This window comes from Nannobrachium achirus (assembly GCF_963921795.1).
Source record: "Nannobrachium achirus genome assembly, chromosome: 20".
In the NCBI taxonomy this organism is placed as follows: domain Eukaryota; kingdom Metazoa; phylum Chordata; class Actinopteri; order Myctophiformes; family Myctophidae; genus Nannobrachium; species Nannobrachium achirus.
Genome location: NC_137827.1, coordinates 21,290,154 through 21,311,241, shown reverse-complemented (window position 1 = coordinate 21,311,241; position 21,088 = coordinate 21,290,154). Strand labels below are relative to the sequence as shown.

Sequence of the window (21,088 nt, the reverse complement as noted above, 5' to 3'; positions counted from 1 at the left end):
CGTTTGGCTTCAGTAATATGACACAATACAGCATAAAGCCAAGCTTGAGCCCAATTTTATTTTAATCAACTATATATAGTATATAAAAACACATATTGTATTATACACGTACACACAAATTGCATCTATATATACTTTATACTACACACTACTTACAATTTACTTTATGCACTTTCTATTTAGAATTTATATATTATACTAAAAATGATGCACAGCAATGAGACATTCATTAAAGACAGGAGAGATTTGTTTTTCTTTCATAACTTTATTGGTCATGTTTAAATATCCGCATCACATTAAAATTCAGTAGAAGTTTTGCAATAACAAACAGAAGCCCAACAGTACCGGACAGCATTTATAGCCTTGTACAATACAAAAATACTGGAAACTATGATCTATTCTAGACCATCTTTGAAGCAAAATACAGAAGTCTTTGATGTAACCAAAACGTGTTTGCCTTAGAAATGAGAGAAAATCAATGAGAACATTTGAAAACAAACAAATTCACTTCATCTCTTCAAGGCACTTGAGCTTATTATTGCAACATAATTACAGAATGTAATACATGTTAAGGCAGTTCGGCAACATCATCAGCTTTCTAAATCTCCATTTTTAAATACTCTGCGAGACTCACTGGCCCTTATATTGCACAATTTCAAACATTCTCAATACACAATGAACTAAGACACTTTAAAATGTTGAGAAACAGAAATGCCTGAACCAGTAGAGGCTGAAATGGTACTTTATGTAAAACGCTGTAAACATAATTAAACTTTGTGAGAAATGTGTGATGAAATGTCAATGAAGTATTATAAAATATTTATGCATCATTATGTGTCATGATAAGTGACTCTCTTGTGGTCTTACATCATGTCCAGGTTTTGCCAGAGATACTGTAATTTGAGGTAAGCCTCTGTTTCGCCGGGCTGTTAGGAAAGTCTGTGGATGGTCTAAGGTAGAGCCTGATCGATGACAGATTTGTGGGGTCAGATGCCAGATAGCATTGCTGGATCCGAGTTGCTTGCGGCTAGGATCTAATGCCGTTCCCAGTTTTGGAGTCCTACCTCACCAATTACCAATGTTTTGATTGAAATGTTGTCAAAGTAGGATTGATTGATTTGTTATTCAAAAAATGAGCAGATCTACAAGCTAAACAAAGTATATTATGCACCTGTAGAGCTGCTTTTGAAAATGTTTGAAAACTTTTAAAAATGTTTAACTACTGTATAATGACATGCCCAAAATAGGGATGCCAGGTTGAAATGTGTTAAAAATCAGGACACTGCATAATGGCCAATACCAACGTCATCAAAATAAGTCAAATAATGGCCGATATTGTATCAGCCAGGCCGGCATATTGGTCTGGCTCTTGTCTAAGGTAGTCTGTGGTTCATCAATTATACAAGTCTGTAACTCTGACAGTGTACAAATGGAACCAAATGAACCCGTCCATTTGTACACTGCCAGAGTTAAGGGGACCCCTTGAAATGTGAAAGGTTGAGAGACATTATTATTTATTGTTATCGTTAAATAAAGCTGGTCAGAATTCCCAGGAGTCCATCCACTTGAGGCCAGCCATGGTGCTGCCGGGTTCATGTGCCAGGGGGCCTCTCATGCCATAGCACAATGGATGAAACAGATAGAAACTGCATTGGAAGGCAGACAAGAGAAATATGACAGAGGTGTGAAACAAATGGCAAAATGGCATCCAGTGATTAGTACTAGTAGCAATTATGAAATAGCATGTTTATGGTAGTGGCACGTAGAACAAAACCTTTTATGAAAGGCTATAGTACTAGCTTAAAAATAACAAAGCGTTAGCACAAAAAAAAATAATAATAGTATATAGCATATACTGTATATATAGCATATATAGTGCACAACGTGTGTGCTAAATCTCTCCACTGGTATTAACAACCACCCGGTTGTTTTTGTTGTTAATATATCGGCAGAGACGAGTGCGTTTATTTTCTGACTGTGTGGTGTGACAATACAGACGGCAGGTACGGAGGTTCAGTACAAAAAGCGAAGTGACAATACATTCGATTTGTAGTCACGCAGAGAGGGATTAGAACTACCGAACAAAGTTCTGAAAGGCACTGCCGACATTCTGAATGATGTCATTTTGTTCTTATTGCCTGCCCGAGCTAAACAAGGACGTAAGTTGGAATATCCTGCAGCCTTGACTCACAAACACATACACTAATAGGCAAATGATGAATGATTTTTCAACCTTATTTGAAGTATTTTGATACTGCAATACCCGTTTACATTTCTCATGTTCCTAAAGATTATACCTACATTTAATTTATGATGGGGTTGTAAATGTTACAAATGAAACCCTATAACAATAATGTGAATATAATCTTAATTTATATGTTGAAAACAATCCTGGATAGGGCCTTTAACTCAATGCTAAAGTTTCCTGAACTAATGTAACAGGTGGTCTGCTCACCTGTAAAGGATGCTGAAAAGAAGTACCACCTGCCCAGTTCTTAGCAGCCAATAGGAATAGGGTGGGCAGAGCAACAGGTCACTACTTTGCAACAATGTGTCCAGTGTGATTCCTAAGAAGCAGCAAAGCACAACTACATTAAACACCGAAGACCTACTAAAATAGCAGAAAGACACAATGTGAGCTTGTAGATTTGCTATTTTTTTTATATCATTATATCACGCACGCACACGCACACGCACACACACACACACACACACACAAATAAAACCATTATATATTACCTTATCATTCTTATATACAATTATATACTATCTAACATTAATGCTATACTACATATTATTGATACAACTTGTGTAAGCTTGTATAACCCCCCCCCCCCCCCCCTCCGACACGGTCGAGGCAGATGGCCGCCCACCCTAGAGCCTGACAGACATTTCTTCCAGTAATACAACTGATATGCCCATATATGGAGATCTGTCAGTCCTTGTACCTTTTATGCCCATATATGGACTGATTTGCGCCTTGATGCCATGACGCCTTCAGAGGCCCGCCCGCCCGCCTGCCCTCCCTTAAGCCAATTTTAATATATAGGATCCAATTGAATAAGTTTGATACAGTAGGATTCAGTACCTGTTAGCATACTACTGAAGAGCATGGCAGGGAAATAATGGTGGTAGTAAAGAATGCGGCCCATTGTGTAGAAAGGTGCATAGTGCAGCAGCCAGCCCAGGAATAGCAGGCCTCCTCCTTTCCTAAGCACCCAACATTGCTCTGAAACATAGGGGTGAAAACACAGATTTGTCATACAACGAATGATGTAAGGCTTAAAGGGGAAAAAATATATATTGTAAAAAAAGAATGAAAAATATCACACCTAGTGTGAAGTGAGCGGTGCTATTTATGAGTTAATTTCATTAAGCGTCCCGCGAAGCATGGCCAATGTGACCCTGGGCGTACAACAAACCTTGAGCGCCAAGATGTAGGCCAGATGTAGGCCACGCTTCGTGTCACGGACAAAGCCAGATGTTGGAGCGTAGCTCCTTCCAGGAGCACCGCTCAAAAAGTAATAGAAAAATCACGGTCCCTTACACGTTACAATGTACTTCTTCTAATGCATGAGGGGGCCGTGATCCATCCATTTCCATTACTTTCTCATTTGTTCCTTTTAGTGTTTATTTTTTTAGAAAGTGAAATTTCCTTTAAGTGCATGATAGAACCTGCAGTGGGATACTATTATGTGAATCACCCTACCTCTTCTCTTTTGGTTCAGAGGGACACATCGTTGGAGGGCAACAGAGGCTAAAGCTATCATGATGACATACAGCACCAGACTAGCCAGGTTAATCCACCACACCACCTGAGGAGGAGTTACAACTTCATTTTTACCCAACACAGCATTCACAATGGTCAATCAGACAGACAGCAAGCAAGCATAAAGTGAAACTTACAGGGTTTCCCAGCAAGTAAACACGATACTCGGTCTCATTCACTCCAGAAAACCTCAATCCCTTCATAGAAATCAAACAAAAGTGACTGTTAGCATGTATCTCTGTGTTTAATACTAAAACTGATTTAAGTAGCATAATAATACATGGTGCAAACTGCAAAGTACCTGATAGTCGATGGGCCAGTGCCATGGTTTGGAGTTCATCTCATTATCTTTGGGTTTCAAACCACTGTTACCCTAAAAAGGAAATGCACAATGATGGGCTTTGATACCATTACAGTGACACATTTGAACACATTTTGCAGTAGGCGTGCAACAGTTATTCAAACTAATGGATTTAATCGCGTATAGAAAATAAATGATAATCGATCATTTAAGAAAATATTTGATTATCAATCAATCCCAAATCTTCAAAATAGTCAAAATAAATGTTATTTTCACAACTTTTGCTCTTCACCGTACCGCAAAGAAGTATAAATTCATCATATCATTATTCTTTTAAGATAATCTTACTCTGATCATAACGATATGGGACTCCAGTAAAATCTCCAGGAAATGGGGCTTCAGCACAGACAAACTAATGTTGGACACTGTCAACACACACAAAGCAGACCAACACGTAAGATTATGTTTCATGACAAGAAGTAACATAAGTGCTGTTATATGCGTAGATCATACATTTGGGATTGATGTGATCTTCAATATTCCACTGGGAGTTTGGCGTCTCCTTCAGGTATGGACTACATGTCACCTCCACCTGCTCCCAGCCCCTGGAAAGACAGGACACCTAAGGTTAGCTTGAACTTTATAACCAATTCGGCTGGGGTCCTCACCGCGTTGTGAGCTTGTAGATCAGCTATTTTTTACATATTTATCTGTGCAACCGGGTCAAACTAAATGTAATGCCTCAACACCTACAATTCCAAGTGCTTGTCAGGGTGGGGGGGGGGGGATGGTCCCCAGTTCAAATATGATTATTTTTTATAAAAAGTGTGAGATACCCTGCAACAGAACAACAATCCCTTCTTACCACTTTGGAAGGGTCTTGCCAGAGGAGTAAAGAACACAACCGGTGGCTTTGTGCAGAAAGCGCACTTTACTGCGCAGCACCTTCACCAGGTCCCCTTTCCGACCTCCACTCACTTCCACCTGCCAGAGGTCATTGGGGTCACCTGTGCCATTCTGACATCAGGACAGAGAGGGTTAATTGCAGCAACAGCAAGTTACATTTCAGAATTTTTAATAAAATGTACAAAACGTATTCTATAAGTCTAAGACACTAATATAAATAGATGTTCAGGAACGAGCAGACATCTTGTACAATATAAACTAGGGGACAGACTCAACAAGACAAATACATACTGTAAGACAATTCTAAAAAAATATGAATACCATCTAATGTTATTTTACTCACAATGCCGTAACCTGTGACCTGGAAGTGTTTCTTGGTCAGTGGTGCCTCATGGAGGTGGCTGTGAAGGTTACGGGTTGTCCTGACAAGAAAATGATTTTCAGGATTCGTAGATTATTTAATTTGTTAAATACACTTTACCATTTTGTCTTTACCAACTGAAATCAGACATAATGTATGAGCAACACAGGTTAAATTGTGACTTATTTTACTTTGCAAATAAGAATATTTTAAATATCTTTATAGTGATTTCTTTTCCTTTTACTTAATTAAATTATTTTCATCCATGTTAAACAATTACACACATCTCCCATTCCTCGGAAGGTAGGTGACTCAAATGAAAATGGGAAACCGATTTTAATGAAGATTCAAGAAGAACTTTGTTTAGAGTCTTGTGTCTGTATGACATGACTTACTCTTTATGCATTAATCTAATGATGTCTCCATGATGGACCAGGTCAGAGGACCCAGCTTGACCTGAATCTGAAGAAAATAAAGATCAACATGAAAACATACATTCATTCTTTTAAATCACCGTTTCTCAGGCAGTGGTCCATGGCATAATTACAGCTGGTCCATGGGAAAATGTTTAAGTTTATAAAAAATATATATTATGCATTTGTTAAATGTATCAAAAATATGGTTAAACTAGATGCAGTGCTCTTCCGAGCACAGGTCTCCACAAGGCCAGGCGTCCTGGTGGTGCTACTGTATAATAGGCCAATGTAAAAAGGCTGGCATATGTTCTTCACCTTAGACCTTTCATGGCAATCGGACACTGCATGCATGATTTGAGGCATTGTGTTCCAAAAATGTGTTTTGCTAAAGTCCCCCTATGTTCCTTGACATAGGGGGAACATGTGTGGCAAATGTCCCGGTATTCGCAAGCTGCGTTGATGATTTGAAGCATTTTGTTCAAAAACTGAGCAATCTTGCAAACTTTGGAAGCCAATATTAGCCAATTAGGATGGAATATGAAATATCAGACGGATCGGACATGATCACATGACTATAGAGATGCTGTGTACCGATTTGCATGATTTTTTGGATAAAATCTCAAGGAATAATAGGAAAAATTGTGTTTTACATAAGTTGGCCTCCTGGTGGCGCTATAAAAGGCTCATGTGAAAAATGCAGGGAAAGGGTTTTTCCTTGGCCTCTAGGGAGTGCGCTTACAAAGTTTGAAACTGATCGGTGGAGTTATAGGTAAAACCACAAATTGGTTATTGTTTATAGCGCCACCATGAGGCTGATTAAAAAAAATTGAAGTGGCATTTCTTCCTCGACCTAGTGGGAACGTGTGTGCGTGATTTCATGATAATTGCAATTCGCGTTTGGGATTTGAGGCATTTTGTTCAAAACGGCTCAATCCTACAAACTTTGGAAGCCAATCTTAGCCAATCAGGATGGAATATGCAAAATCGGACAGATCTGTGTCGATCACATGACTGTTGAGATACTGCCTACCGATTTGTAGGATTTTTGGACAAAATCTGTAAGAGTAGTGCACAGAAATGTGTTTTGCGAACATCGGCCACTAGGTGGCGCTAGAAAAGGCCCATTTGAAAAATTTAGGGCAGAGGTTCTAGATTGGCATCCAGGGAATGTGTGTGCTCACTTTGGCAGCGACCGGGACAACGGCGACTGAGATTAGGTGCACACAAACTGCAAGGACACACGGACGGACGCACGCACGCACGCACGGACGGACGGACGGACACACGGACGGACGAAGCGGAAAACATACTCTCCCCTATGCCTTCGGCTGGTGGAGACAATAATATCCGTCAAATGTAAGAAATCGTTAGAACTAATAAGCCTACTGTGGAGGGGAAACTGCAACACAGGCCTTTGCTCTGTAACATGATTCGACTGTCTCTTATCAAGAGACCACATGGCCTGTCTTCTCACCATTGTTCTCATCCTGTCTATGGACCATCCACAAGTTGTTGTAGTCCTTATGGAGGTAAGCCGTCACCTATATATGGAAACACATTCAGCACAAGAGACAATTTATTTAGAGGAAACACCTAAATTACAAGCCCCTAAGTAGGAGTTCAGACTCTATACGTTGTATAAGCTGGCAGGGTTTTTCCAGGACATTTGAGGAGGTAAAATTGGAAGGATTTCCGCATATCCGCACAACAGAGCAATAGGATTCGGGTAAAAGGAAAATCTTCAAAGTGGCCCTTTGAGCACAGTCTGTTGATTAAGTGTTTAAAAATGTTCCACAGAAGAGAAGGGCCTGTGGTCTGACCTGCTGCTGCTTAGCGCCTACTCCCTCTGGGTACAAGTGCCAGTGGGAGTGCAGGTAGCCTCCAGCGATGCGAAGGTTTTTCACTGTGATGGTGGAGCCATATGCCAGGTCTGGTCCAGGATGAGAACAAATACACACACTTAACATTTAGTTTGGGCAGAAACACAGAACAATTGACCATATTCACACAGTGGCCATTTTGCTCTTACGTCAAGAGCCACCCAGAGTCAAGATATAAGAGCAAAATGTCTAGTGTGTGAATACTAAATATTTCATGTAAATAGTGACAGGAGCTCACACTCAGGCATGGATGCATTGTGTAGATTATTTCCTATTAGACGGGACTGGAAGGCGGAGCTGAAGAAACCATCTCCTGGACCGCTGGTAAGAGAGGAAAATACTCATGACCACCAAATGAATGTTGGTAAATGTTAGCACAAGCAACGTAATTGTTTTAACCTTTTTATATACAAAACAGGTTAACTGAGCATGCATGATCTTCTATAGCAACACCTGGGACTATTTCCCTTATGTTGGTCTAGTTTCCCTCATTACTTTCATGCTTCCTTATGCTGATTTACCTGGTGTCATTTCACCTCAGGTGGTTTTCACCATGTGAATATTTGTTTTACCTGGTCGTTGAAACAGCACCTTAAAAGTTAAAACACTGTACCTCCTGCTACTTTTCTTTACCCAGCCACGTGGCAATATGTTTGGCACACACCTGCATATGCTAATGTTTCTAAAATAACATGTACACACCTACGTATGATGATGCTAATGTTTTAAACATCATGTACTATATACCTATCACATACGCTATCTGTATCTATCCTTATGTTTTTTTATTGAACCTGTTTCTATCTGTTTCCCTTCTGCTCTCACTCTATACTACTCACAGAATACTACAGAATGATGGGGTGTGCACACAAATAGCTAATCTATAAGCTTGTTTGTCGTAGGAGTGGTTAAGGAAATGTCCCCCATCTATTAGTAAACCTGGTGTAAGAAAAACCAAACAGTCACAACACCAGTCACTCACCTTTTGTTCAATACAACAAAATGGACTGCAAATATTGTAACGTAGAGGAACAGGGGAAGCAGGATGAGTCCAAACACGCGGGCCAGGAAGTGCTTTGCAATATCCACCTGGCACGCGAACCAGAGCACAAGACAAAGAAGAGATGTTGAGAGGGCTGCATTGTTAAATCTGAACCAATTCAAATCCTATATTCTTAATTAAACAGACCTCAATAGGCAAGTATAATAATGACTGTTTATTATTTTTGAGCGGTGAGCGGCTTTGTCCTGTACGCCCAGGGTCACATAGGCCAAGCTTCGAGGGACACTTAATGAAATTAACTCATAAATAGTATGTTAATAAATAAATAGTATGTCTCACATCTGGCCTTGTCTGTTTGTACGCATGTCCCGCCTCATCCCCCATTGGCAAAGCTTGGCGCGACGCTTAATGAAATTAACTCATAAATATTATATTAAAATTCACACTTGGTGTGATTTTTAATATAATTTTTATATATTATTTGTGCACAATTGTTTTAGTACGTGTGGTTGTCAGACCTGAGATGGTGTTTCCGGTTCCTCGCTCACAGAGAAACAATATTAGCATTAGGTAGCAGCTATACAACCCAATGTTTTACTGTAAAAGAAATCCAGCATCATTTAACACAATTAATCAGGTATCAGTTGTTGTTAGAGTGACCAAATGGACAATGCTGGTTAGTTACCAGTGAGAGGTGCAGGTCCCCCAGAAGTCTCCAGAGGTCCCAAGCGGTGTTCAGTCCCACCAATAGGATGACAAACAATCCCACAAACTTGACTCCCAGCGCCCCAGCAAGGTTTACACCCGTTGTTACAAGCCAAAGCCACCAGGGGGTGCTAAAAGGCCTGAATAATAATGGACAACAGTATTAGATGCTCAAGTTATATTATATACTGTAGCAGCACAACATTATGATATTGTAAAGACCTGTGTTTGAATTCTTGTGAACAAACCTAGTTCCATCCCACTGTCAGATGTCACACCATGGAACTAAAGTGACCACCAAATAAAAAGTACAGTATGGAAACTGAAGATTTGTTCTTGTGGGAGAACGAAACAAAAATAACAAAATGATTTGGTGACTACTTTATTGTTGTAAAGACAGATTCTATATTAAATATGAAACCATCAACATTATTAGTGCCGGCCCCCCTATAATGCTTTTAATCATATTAATCCAGGTTGTTTTAAGTGACAAACAACCACAGAGAGAACACTGTGGTGTAATGTTGTGTGTAAACATCAGTTCCAGTAGGCCACAAGCCTTATTTGAATCTCATTGGCCAGTCAGTGACCAGTGAGATCAATGGGATTCAAATGAGGCTTGTACAGATGTGGCTAGGGCTGTCACGATTAAGACATTTTACATGACGATTATTTGTCCCTCAAATAATTGCGATTAACGATTTAATTGTGTTTTTGTCAATGACAATGACATTTCTGTTTGGCTTTTAAGTTGCACATGGCAGATATGACACATAACTTTAATATACAAAGAAATTACTGACATATTTGACAACTTTATACTTAAAAAAGAACATTGATAGTGGAAATAGCCGATCTATAAGCTCACAACGCGTCGCGATGCGACGCGTTGTGAGCTTGTAGATCTGCTATTTCCACTATTTTTGACTCTTTTTTAAATACATGAACGTTTTTCAACATGGAAACGATTATGACGATAATGAAAAATAATCGCGATTATGTAATAATTGTGACAGCCCTAGATGTGGCCCTACCTGTATCGCTGCTGGTTGAACTTGACCATGCTCAGCACAGCACCCATGATGAAGAACATGAGGATGGGGTCCAGCAGGATGTACTGGGAAATGGAGATGCAGCCTGTGTCTGTAGAAAGAGTCAAATTAGTAGTTTGAGGAACCAAATATAACATGGCGCTACTGTACTTCTCCATTGAAATCAATGGATCTTTTCTTCTTTGAATGTGTCCCCGACCTTGATATTTGCATGGAAATACTATTGCATGTAATGCAGTATACTGTTAATATCCATGTAACATGTCAAAAAATATCCAGTATGCTAGATTGCTACATAGCATATTATTTAAGTTGAACATATTAGAAGGAAATATGAAATACAAGACTGCTTATTCCATCGCAAACATTTAATGTGACATATCTGTTGATCAATTAATTGTTTTAGCCCTAATCTCGAAGTGGGGTCGAATGGACCCACATGGTTCCTTGGGGGGGGGGGGGTTCCAAATGGACGTTTGCAGGTCTGTATTTCTGAGTGTATACAAATGGAACTAAATGCACCCTTAAGGGTCCATTTGTAAACGCTACTGTATACTCTCAGAGTTATAAACATTTGAGAACGACTGCCCTAATCTAAGCTACAGTAGGTGTCTCTGGGGTTTTACAAGCAAACACTCACCAAATACAAGCAGAGCAGCAGTGATGAGAGCAGCAGATGGAGACTGAGACAGTTCCATTACTGTGAGGTAGGCAAAGATAGGGAGGCAGGAGCCCAGACTAGCACAGAGCTGGAGGGAGACATGTAGGGCACCCATGTCAAATTAACATGAACAACTCTACTGTATCATGGTCTATATCACAAATGCACGTTTCATACACTGTAAAAACTTTACAGGTAATTATTTATACCCTCCTACCAGTGTTATACTACATTTATGTATGTATATTATTGTAGCTCAAAATCACTCAAATGGGGGGAATTATCGGCTTTTACCATACAGTGGTTTTTCACAATGTTTCAGGATGAATGGCAGAGAGAGATGTTTTCAAATGTAGGCTGAGATCTAAGTATACAATGCTGCATTCACTTAAGCCTCGATCAGAGTCTGCGGTGAAGAGCTATCCACCGCAAATTCAAGTCAGAAAATAAGTGAAGGCCATCATAGTCAGTCACGGTGAAGTCCTATTCACCATGACTGACTGGTCCAGGTCGACCAATCAATGAACAAGGTGAAGAGCCTATCTGTCTGAAAGTAAAAACAGAGAGATGTGTCGGGACTCGCGGTGGAAAGCTCTTTACCGCGAGGAATGACGTAACGTAGTTTCATGACTCAAAAAGACTACACCGAGCAGACTCTGATCGAGGCTTTACAGTATGCACAGTGCACACAACATTCTTTTAAGATGTCTGCTAATGGTGAGAAGTCAAAATTAGACTGGTATGGAACTACTACTAAAGATTTTGCTGTTCAAGCGACAAGACGTTTACCCCTCTCATCCCCCAGTAGCTGTGGTGTTCATATTTGTCCCCAGGTTTTATGAAAGGAAAGGTGCCGTCATAGCCTGTCATATAGCCAGCTAGACCAATCAGCATCTGGAACAGAGGACGGAAAAAAGGGTAGCTTTCTCCAAGGACAGGATGGGACAGTTTCTCCTAACAGTATGTCTAATAGTTCATCTTACTTTCCCCAGAGGCGGATGGACATCAAAGAAGAATGTTCTGTTGATGTAGTAGCTCCCCATTTTCCCAAAGTGGGTCTCATCCCAGCTGAAACATAAAGAGGATGGTTGATATTAATGTAAACAAACTTGGTAATGATGTAGGCCTTCTGTCTGAAGAAGAGCAGAGTGCTCGAAACATCACAACCTGTATCTGGTGCAATAAAAGCACTTGTTTCGCATGTGAGCAGAGCCCCACAGTGTGTGTTAGCGCATTATTTCTTTTTCTGGTATACTCGTCGCTAGGTGTAACGGAGGTGATCCGAACCTCCCCACCCGGTTTCGAACCCGGGTCTCCCACGCGAAAGTCCAATATCTTAACCACTAGACCAAAGAGACATCTCTCTGGTCCGGGGGAGATACTAGACTTTTGAGGCTTCAAGGCTGGGTCTGCGACTCTCTCCATCACACTCACCCCCCTTTGACCTCCTCCTACGGGGAAGCCCGAATCCGGGTCACGGCACCAATGTAACGGAGGTGATCCGAACCTCCCCACCCGGTTTCGAACCCGGGTCTCCCGCGTGAAAAACCAGTATCTTAACCACTAGACCAAAGAGACATCTCTCTGGTCCGGGGGAGATACTAGACTTTTGAGGCTTCAAGGCTGGGGCTGCGACTCTCTCCGTCACACTGGCACATGCCCAACTTGGGTCATGGATGTGCATGTCAGACTCATCTCCCTCTTTTCAATGATGTAGGCCCTCTCACTTGGAGTCTCTAAAACACCAGGGTGGTGTGCACCACCTGTGGGTGCAACACTGAGTTCCTGCAGAGCCTGAAACTGCTCTTTCAGCTAGCCAGACTTTAGAATTAGGCCGCTCAGGGTTAAAGTTGGAGCTAGGGCTTAGGGTTAGTTATGATTATAGGCTCAAGTTCATGGTCAGGAAATTGTTCTGTATTATCTTTCCATCAAGAATTGTTTGAATCCCATCTGCACCTGAATTTCACTGAATTCCTCAATGATTGGTAATGGTGCTGTTGCTACAGTTGTAAGCTGGTATTATGCTCAAGGTAAACAAATAAATACAGTGAAATTCAGGCACAGACTGGATTAAAACACTACTTTATTGAACAATACGAAATACTTCTGAACACAAGTGGCCCGATTTGACGGGTAACATCCGCGGCTTGAGGGTAAGCACTTTATATTTTGAATTTGTACATGCATGGAGATGTAAGATAAAAGAGGGAGCTCTTCCTCTTCCAGTCCGAGGCTATGGGTTAAGGTACTGTAGGTTCTAGTCTAGAAATGTGGTTCTACCAGTGGTGCAGACAGTCTCTGGCTCTGCAAGAACCCTGTTCATTCTATGTGAGTGTGAGTGTGTGTGTGTGTGTGTTACTCTCACCACACATGAGGGGGTTCCATGATCTTGTAGAGGCGCGTGGAGAAAGACAGCACCACCACCAGTATAAGATGCACTGTGCTGCGGGTCTCATTACAGGGAGGGTAAATTCCTCTGTGATGCCACTGAGAAGTCGTCCCATTTGAGGTCTGTGTGTCATTTGACGACTGTCCATCACTGTCAGTGTTTGCATCCTCTGACAGGTGGGTGGATGGTGGTGGTGTTTGGGAGCTCTGGCTCTTCTCTGAGGCTGCACAGGTGGGTGTCCTGTGTCGCAGTGTTGAAATGTCTTCTGTACCGTTGTTCCACGTTGCAATGCATTCCTCCTTGGCCATTAGTAAGTTAAAAGAGCAACTCAAAAAAGCCCAGACTGTGTAGCTGCCAGAGCTGTCCTAGAATCATATAAGTTACTTGTGTGATGGTGTCTGAAAATGCATCTGAATTAGAAAGTCACATTGCAGCTTAATGCAGACAAGCAGGATAGTGAGGATACAGAGGACCAGGGTGACTCTGATGTACACAATCCTCAATGTGCTGTGTAGGTCGCAGCTGACACCTTGACATGTAAATATCTGATGCTAACTGTTAACATTAGTGCTCGTTATACTCCTGGACGTGTACAACCCAAAACATGCCATGTCGTGCCTACAATTCCGCCTGTCATATTCCAAGACCTTTTCATAAACAAAGCACTTATCCAAGGCAATCTTCTAACCTGGCTGGCTGGCATCTACTCACATCGATCACTGCTAGACCAAAGCTGGCGCCACACCAATGGAATGCACACACATAATAGTAGACTTCAAAGTCTACACGTCAAATCGCGCGGTTGGATTAGACCAGTAATATTATATTCCAAGATCTACAAACATAATAGAGGCTGTAAATCTTGGTAACAACCACGACCATTTGGATCGACAGGAAGTGATACACTGTTGAAACGCAGTGGTTTCTGGGATCTGTATTCTTTTGCATTATTCATAAGGATAAAACATTCGGGACGTTCCTCAATTTCCCAGTATCCTTCTGAAATCCAGCGTTTGCCATCAGTCAACCAATAGGAACCTTGGCAGGAGCCAGGTTAACGCCCATGTATATCCTGTAGACTGTACAACTCCTTTTAGCCACGAGATGGCGATATATCTCAACAAATTGGAGCCCTATGTTTCAGGATTCTAATTATTGTTCCCTTCTGGTTTCATTATAGAGACTTGTGTCTTATCAACAGGCAACATCAGAGATATGAAATATGTGTCTATCAATTAGAAAACATGACACAAATTAGGAGAATAGTAAATATGAACAAAGAAATCAACACATGTATGATATTTTTATATTTTATTTTTATGACTGGTCGTGATTACAGTCAAGAGGTAAACAAAATGAATGAGCATATTTTCATTGACCACAGCATTTCAATACAACATTTGTCTCAAATTATTCGCTGTTTGCGGAAGTTTAAATAACCAAAATCATTGTGTTTCTGAGTTGGTTTGACATTGACGTAAGACTGGTTTGTGGGGTGATGAATGGAACAGCACAGCAAGTACAGTGAACACACAGTGGAAACATTTGTCCAGCTGAAGGCTCATAGGGTTTGAATGCAGGCAGAGCCGAGGGCAACAGTCACTAAAAAGCCATCCTCTAAAAAGGTCTGGTGAGATCGCTCATGAGAAGTCCAGTCCATTAAGGCCACTCCTATCTTAGTCTGGTAGGATTCACCTTGAAACATGGGCTGCATATTGTTGTAGTGTTGTTGTTTGGTTTCTATTTTATGAATGTTTTGAAGGTTTGCACAAGGCTCTACTTCCTGTATTGTCCCAGCTCAGATTCTGAGCCTGGCACAACTTCCTGGCCAGGAATATCATAGTTTTGGCCCAGAGGTTCTTCTCGCCCCCCTAGTGGCGAAAAAAAGAACCTCTGGGAACTCAGATTGCTCCTATCTTAATACCTGAATGTGGAGGACCATATCGTCATTGTCGGGTGGAAACCTTGTATGTCCAAAACCTTCCTTTTTTTGTTATCATTTTAAAAACGATTTATAATAGTGAAAATAGACGAACTGATGCGAGGCGTTGTGTGCTTGTAGATCTGCCATTTTAATACTTGTGCAACACTTTTGTATGATGAAGTAGAGCTTTAATTTGTTGGGCTTTAAACAAATTTGAAACTTGGAGATGCAAGGTTTCTGCCTGACAGTGATGATATGTGATATTAACAATTTAAAAAATGTATACTGAATGCATGTAATATGACTGTGTTACATTTAAAAAAAAAAAAAAAAAAACTTGGAGAGATTATTTGAAAGGAATAAATGGTTCATTTCACACCCGGCAACCTAACCTAATTTAGATTACAGAGTTGTTAAGGCAGAGAAGGTGGATGCTTGCATTTCAAAAAGCATGTTGTCTTTGTGTTGAACTTCACGGACAAAATTGGCATCACAGCCATGCTGTGATCTCAAAAAGTGCTGCCACTTCCTAAACAAAAATTATATTTCATTGTCTGCTCCACAGGGCAGGATACACACACTTCCTCTGGTACAGTGTCAGCCACTTTGCTCATACATAAAAAAAAAGATATGTTTCAAAACAATTCTTTACAGAAATATATAAATCTACATACCTATAATGGCAGATTTCTTTTTTTTTTTTTTTTTCTTACATTTTCATTTCTTTCTTTTTTTTTGGTCAAACAAAATATTGGTTGCACTATATGCATTAGTAGAATATGTAACAAAAAATAATACATAGTACTAGATCTGTACAAAATATCCAAAATGTCTCCAACAAAGCCTTTTTATCGTTCCAGTCACTCATGCCTCCTTATACTCGGTCATACGACACTGTCGGGTGCCGCGAATAGGCAATCTACAAGCTCTTACGCACCCGCATTGCAACCCGTTATGGGCTTGTAGATTGGCAATCTTCGGCAAGTGACAGCGCCATATGATGGAGCATAATAAATCAGGCCTCAGAGACACACACATGGGAATTGTCTGACATGCGAACTGGGATCAGGGACGTGCTGGGCCGCTGATTCAGCCCGGGAAAAAGAGTTGGAGAGGCCCTCATTGCGTGCTATAGAGAGATCTCTCTCTATAGCGCTGCTGCTACTCAAAGATTTGCCATTTCAGATCGTGACAAGTGACAAGCCAGTGGGCCAATTACATGAATTAGGCCTATATTTCGTTGTTGTTGGGTGGAAACCTTGTATGTCCAAAACCGTTTGTTTTGTATTTATCATTTAAAAAATGATTTAAACTAGTGAAAACAGCCGATCTACAAGCACACAACGCCTCGCGGTGCGAGGGGTTGTGTGCTTGTAGATCTGCTGTTTTCACTACTTTTGTGCAAACAGTTTAATTTTTACTTTTGTGCAAACAGTTACATTTTTTCCTAATGGCCCGGCCTGGACCGGCCGAGAATGAACCGGCCGTTCGGGAGTTGTCCCGCTTTTCCCAATGGCCAGCACGTCCCTGACTGGTATGGAAACATCTTCACCTGTGTGACACTGTAACACACAGACGCTGGTTTCTAATTAAAGCAGGGACATAGTGGAGGTTAAAATTAGCCAAACCCCGTTTACACCCACCTTCTTTGAACTCGCATAAATCTGTCAAAATAAAACAGAGGGTAGTGCAGAATAAACCATCCCCTTAGAATAAACCATAGGCCAACTTAAACAGGGTCTTCCCGAGAAAAGAATAGAAAATGATTACCGTTCTGAATATATGATTGTTGTTTTTCCAAAAAGGTTTGTTGCTTTATTTAGTTATCACCAACCGTTGCGTCATACTTTTTACTATCAAAGATATCTGCAGTAGCTGGGGTCAAAATGGAGGAAGGCTGGCTAAAAGAGCCTTTACAAAATATTACATAGATCCTCATATACATCTACAGCCTTTCTTCGTCCATATACAATACACTAACAGGGTAATGCCAGTCATGTGACAGATTGGTCGTGCTGTATTCTTGGTCCAGAGATTCACTTTTAAGCGCAATCTTATACTCCATAGTATGACTCCATAGTACAGGGTTCCCCAATTAGTTTTCCCCAAGGGCCGAATTATGTCTAGGGTACCAAGCCGAGGGCCACAGCATTGCAGGGGGCGACGGTGGCGTTCCCACTACTCCAGCGACAGTTTTCGTCGTTGTCGGGTGAAAATATTGTATGTCCAAAACCGTTCGTTTTGAAGTTATCATTTTAAAAATGATTTAAACTAGTGAAAACAGCCGATCTACAAGCACACAGCGCCTTGCGTTGCGAGACGTTGTGTGCTTGTAGATCGGCTGTTTTCACTACTTTTGTGCGACAGCCTTGTATGATTTGCGAAAGAACATTTTGGAGATACAAGATTTCCACCTGACAATGACGATATACTAGTGTTGTTGCTGCTCTTATACCACCATTATTACTGGGGTTGGTGTGGGCCAGACAGTAGCCCCCTGCGGGCCGCAAATGGCCCGCGGGCCGCCTATTGGGGAACCATGCCATAGTATGACTGTATCGCTTGCCCATAGAGATGATCTTCAAGGTAAAAGAAGGGACTATTTTCTGGTCTCTGGCGGAGAGAGAATTGCTTTGCATCCAGCTGCTCGGATGACTCAGATGATGAGTACAAGTGGGTGGAGGTCTTGCTCAGGGACACAGGAGTCAAACCGGCTACTTTCCAATTTGGAAAGACGGCCCCTCTTCCCACTCAATTACGGCCGCCCTTCAAGTTAAATTTAGCTTGAAGATGAGTTCTTGTGGGCAAGGGACACCATCCTGCGATGGTCTATAAATTAAGCTTTAGAGGCTTGTACTAATTATAGAGGAATATAACAGCAGGGGAACAATATTATTCCAGGAAAAGTACTCTCAGTGATTACAGAGGCAATTCTGATGTTTGTCAAATATATGGTCCAAGTAGTCCAAGGTCAAATACAGTGACTGAATATTACTAATGTGTTAAGTGTTTGACAGTGATTCCCACCATAACAAAATGTAGCTTATCACAAAATGTTAGTTTCTTACAATTTTGTGACATTATGGTGGCTGTACACTTATGGAATTCTTTCTGTTAGCCTTGTACAAAAGACATTTACAAAATCTCCCCACACTATGACTTAAGTCAATTGGTTTGACAAAAAAAAACAAAAAAAACAAGAGCAATCAAGTGCGCCCTCTGAAATAGTTTGCTTAGTTACTTTGCAGAGGCCCGTCATGTAAATGAAATAAATAATACAACAAATAAAAAGTGACGGAGACAAATATGTGGAAAATATATCTGCATATTAGATTGCCCGGGGGTTACTGAATAAAAACAATCAGTCCACAAAAATCCCAGGCAAATGCAAATCTGGAGAAATGCTAAATCCCATGTAATACATTCACTGCACAGTTCCTGGTCCTCTGGTATGTGAACGAAAGAATAGAATGAATGAACTTGTGCCGTATGCATGTGTGTGTGTGTGTGTGTGTGTGTGTGTGTGCGTGCACGCGCGTGTGCGTGCGTGCGTGTGTGCGTCATGTTAATGTATTAGCATGTACTGTATGTTTTGTGCCAAGTGTGGAAACGAGTTTGGACGTTTCAGCGTTTCAGTTGGAGGTTTAGTGCCAGGCCCTACGAAGGAGGGCGAAGGGGAAGAAGGGGAAGGGGTGGGGACGTAGGGAGTGGGTATGGGGGTGTTGTTATGGGAGAAGGAGAAGCCAGGCTCAAACAGTCACTGTCTCAGTTCTCCGTCTCCTTGGGTCTAAACGCCGGGGAAGAGAGGGCTGGGATGCATTCGTGTGGCTTGGCGGAGGCCACAAAGCCAGGCAAACAGGTGCACTTGTACGAGCCCTCCGTGTTGGCACACGTCGCGTTCTGACACAAGGCCACCTTGTCGCTGATGTCCTCGCATTCGTTGATGTCTGCAGGAGAGAAAAAAGGAGAGAGACGCGCGGCGTTAGTTCGACTCGGGGAGTGATTTCACAGTAGCGACTGCAGCTGTTCCTGCCACATGTGCAAAACCACTGAGTTGCATTATGGGTAATGGGGGTGGTGTGACGGGAGGACGCTGAAAGAGATTCATATCTCTGAAATCACTTAACCCATTTAGGCCTAGGATTATTGACTGCTTTAACTATGTGCCGCGCTGCGAGCTTGTAGATCTGCTATTTTTGAAAAATCATGATTTTTTTTGCAAGTCTTTGAATATATCTACTTAAAAGCGAACATTTTTAACTAAATATTTACTTCTGGGTGGTCCCTGGAACAAGATATTTTGAGATGGGGGTCCGCGGCCAAATACCTGTAATTTTGGGGGTCCTTGACATGAAAAGGTTTGAGAACAGCATGATTTAGAGGAAGGATTTAGAAGTCGGGTCAAAGATCGGGTCAAAGATATTCAAAGACTTGCACTCATTTTCACGATTTTTCAAAAATAGCAGATCTACAAGCTCGCAGCGCGGCACTCGGTGCCGCGCTGTGAGCTTGTATATCTGCTATTTTTCTAAAGTTAAAGCATAAAATAATGGTTAAAGTGGTTAAAAGCTAACGCGACTCGGGCGCGTTCCAGGTATTTGAGAGTTAAGCCGCTCTCCTTCTGCAATTTATCCCAATTCTCCTTGCCTCGTTCACTTAGGATTTCTCTTTGAGATTAAATTCCATTTCATTCTTGGCTTCGTTCTTTTTGTTTCTGTAGGCCTGTCTGTCTGTCTGTCTGTCTGCCCGTCTGTTTTTCTTCCATTGTTGCTATCACTTTCCTTGCGTATGTTACAGCATAACAGGGACGTGCAGAGAATGTTAGCGAGGCAGGGGCTCCAATTTCTAAAAGGGCCTTTTGGTGAAAATATTGAAAATAGCAGACCTCCAAGCTCACAACACATTGCACTGCGATGCGCTGTGAGCTTGGAGGTTGGCTATTTTCGGTGTTTGATACCACACTGAACCAAGCATAATCAAGTCAATACTGGAGATGGTGCGTAACGGCACAGATTTCTACAGAGGGCAATTCTTTCAACATAAGATCCTGCATTCAAGTTCAGGAGAGTCCGAGAGTTTGGCAATTCTCTTGAATGCCGCTTTCAGGTATGGCATGGAAAGAGGGCATTTGCATTTATTTCACCACAGTAAAAACTGCATTCTTGGTCTGGAGAGGGCACTTTTTACATACGGATAAAAGGGCAGAGGCTCAAGCCAACTTTGATGTCTATGTGTGCACGTGCCTGCAGCATATTGTATGGGGAAAAAGGCACTGCATATTTATAAACATTTAATCAAGCATGCCGTCATGTTGCGTGTCAGCTTGATAGGGACTGAACACGATCCCCTGGCCGAACCGAACACTAAACCATTCAAATGTTATTGCTTGAATTAAGGATGCACTGTATATACTTTCCAGTTGGCCTTCAAGTGGGTTTTCTTTCCGCAAGGGAGGTCTGACTGTCATTTCATTGCAGTCAAAGTCAGTCAAACGTCTCTCCCCTGTGTTCTTTCGGGAAAATGCTGGGGGTGGTATTTATGAAAATGGACGCATGGCACGGGACACACACCTCCCTCGAGCGGATTCTGCGGAGTCTGGAGAATTCACACCAATTGCTCACGCAGTGGGATGATTGTCTGCCTTGGAGCGGATAAGCCTGCACGCGGACAGATTCTTGCGCCGTACAGTAATCTTAGCTCTTCGTCACGACGGCCAAAATG

General features: G+C 41.5%; 3 protein-coding genes across 4 annotated transcripts in view; all 3 read right to left on the bottom strand.

Annotated features, from left to right (window-relative positions):
• Window positions 1–290: 290 nt before the first annotated feature.
• On the bottom strand, window positions 291–14,282 carry pomt2 (protein-O-mannosyltransferase 2). 2 transcript variants are annotated; one of them, XM_080750435.1, is made up of 21 exons: window positions 13,420–14,282; window positions 12,038–12,122; window positions 11,844–11,948; window positions 11,034–11,142; window positions 10,376–10,484; window positions 9,322–9,481; window positions 8,616–8,722; window positions 7,872–7,954; window positions 7,574–7,683; window positions 7,228–7,294; window positions 5,733–5,799; window positions 5,320–5,398; window positions 4,936–5,087; window positions 4,584–4,675; window positions 4,419–4,495; window positions 4,071–4,142; window positions 3,907–3,966; window positions 3,710–3,815; window positions 3,089–3,229; window positions 2,456–2,567; window positions 291–1,646 (listed from the first exon to the last, which is right to left on the bottom strand). In XM_080750435.1, the coding sequence occupies exons 1-21, from the start codon at window positions 13,749–13,751 to the stop codon at window positions 1,541–1,543; spliced, it is 2,331 nt and encodes a 776-aa protein (XP_080606561.1). In that variant the 5' UTR covers window positions 13,752–14,282; the 3' UTR covers window positions 291–1,540. The 2 variants fall into 2 exon arrangements, with proteins under 2 accessions (XP_080606561.1, XP_080606562.1); XM_080750436.1 differs by lacking the exon at window positions 11,844–11,948.
• Window positions 14,283–17,448: 3,166 nt separating this feature from the next.
• Window positions 17,449–21,088, bottom strand: part of arel1 (apoptosis resistant E3 ubiquitin protein ligase 1) — a 225,227-nt gene continuing 221,587 nt past the window's right edge. The window contains exon 23 of the transcript XR_013963123.1: window positions 17,449–17,548. The gene's annotated coding sequence lies outside the window, so the exon portion shown is untranslated. The remainder of the gene's footprint in view (window positions 17,549–21,088) is intronic.
• Window positions 19,133–21,088, bottom strand: part of LOC308305994 (latent-transforming growth factor beta-binding protein 2-like) — a gene marked incomplete at both ends in the record, with an annotated part of 165,350 nt that continues 163,394 nt past the window's right edge. Inside the window, one exon of the mRNA XM_080750893.1 lies at window positions 19,133–19,314. Within this exon, the coding sequence (XP_080607019.1) occupies window positions 19,133–19,314 (182 nt within the window). The remainder of the gene's footprint in view (window positions 19,315–21,088) is intronic.

Coding starts and splice junctions, on each gene's coding strand:
- pomt2 (XM_080750435.1), bottom strand. CDS start 13,751: ATGGCCAAGGAGGAATGCATTGCAACGTGGAACAACGGTACAGAAGAC. Junction 11,143..11,843: donor GCTACTGGGGGATGAGAGGG/GTAAACGTCTTG, acceptor GTCTCCCTCCAG/CTCTGTGCTAGTCTGGGCTC. Junction 4,676..4,935: donor GGCAAGACCCTTCCAAAGTG/GTAAGAAGGGAT, acceptor CTGTCTTTCCAG/GGGCTGGGAGCAGGTGGAGG.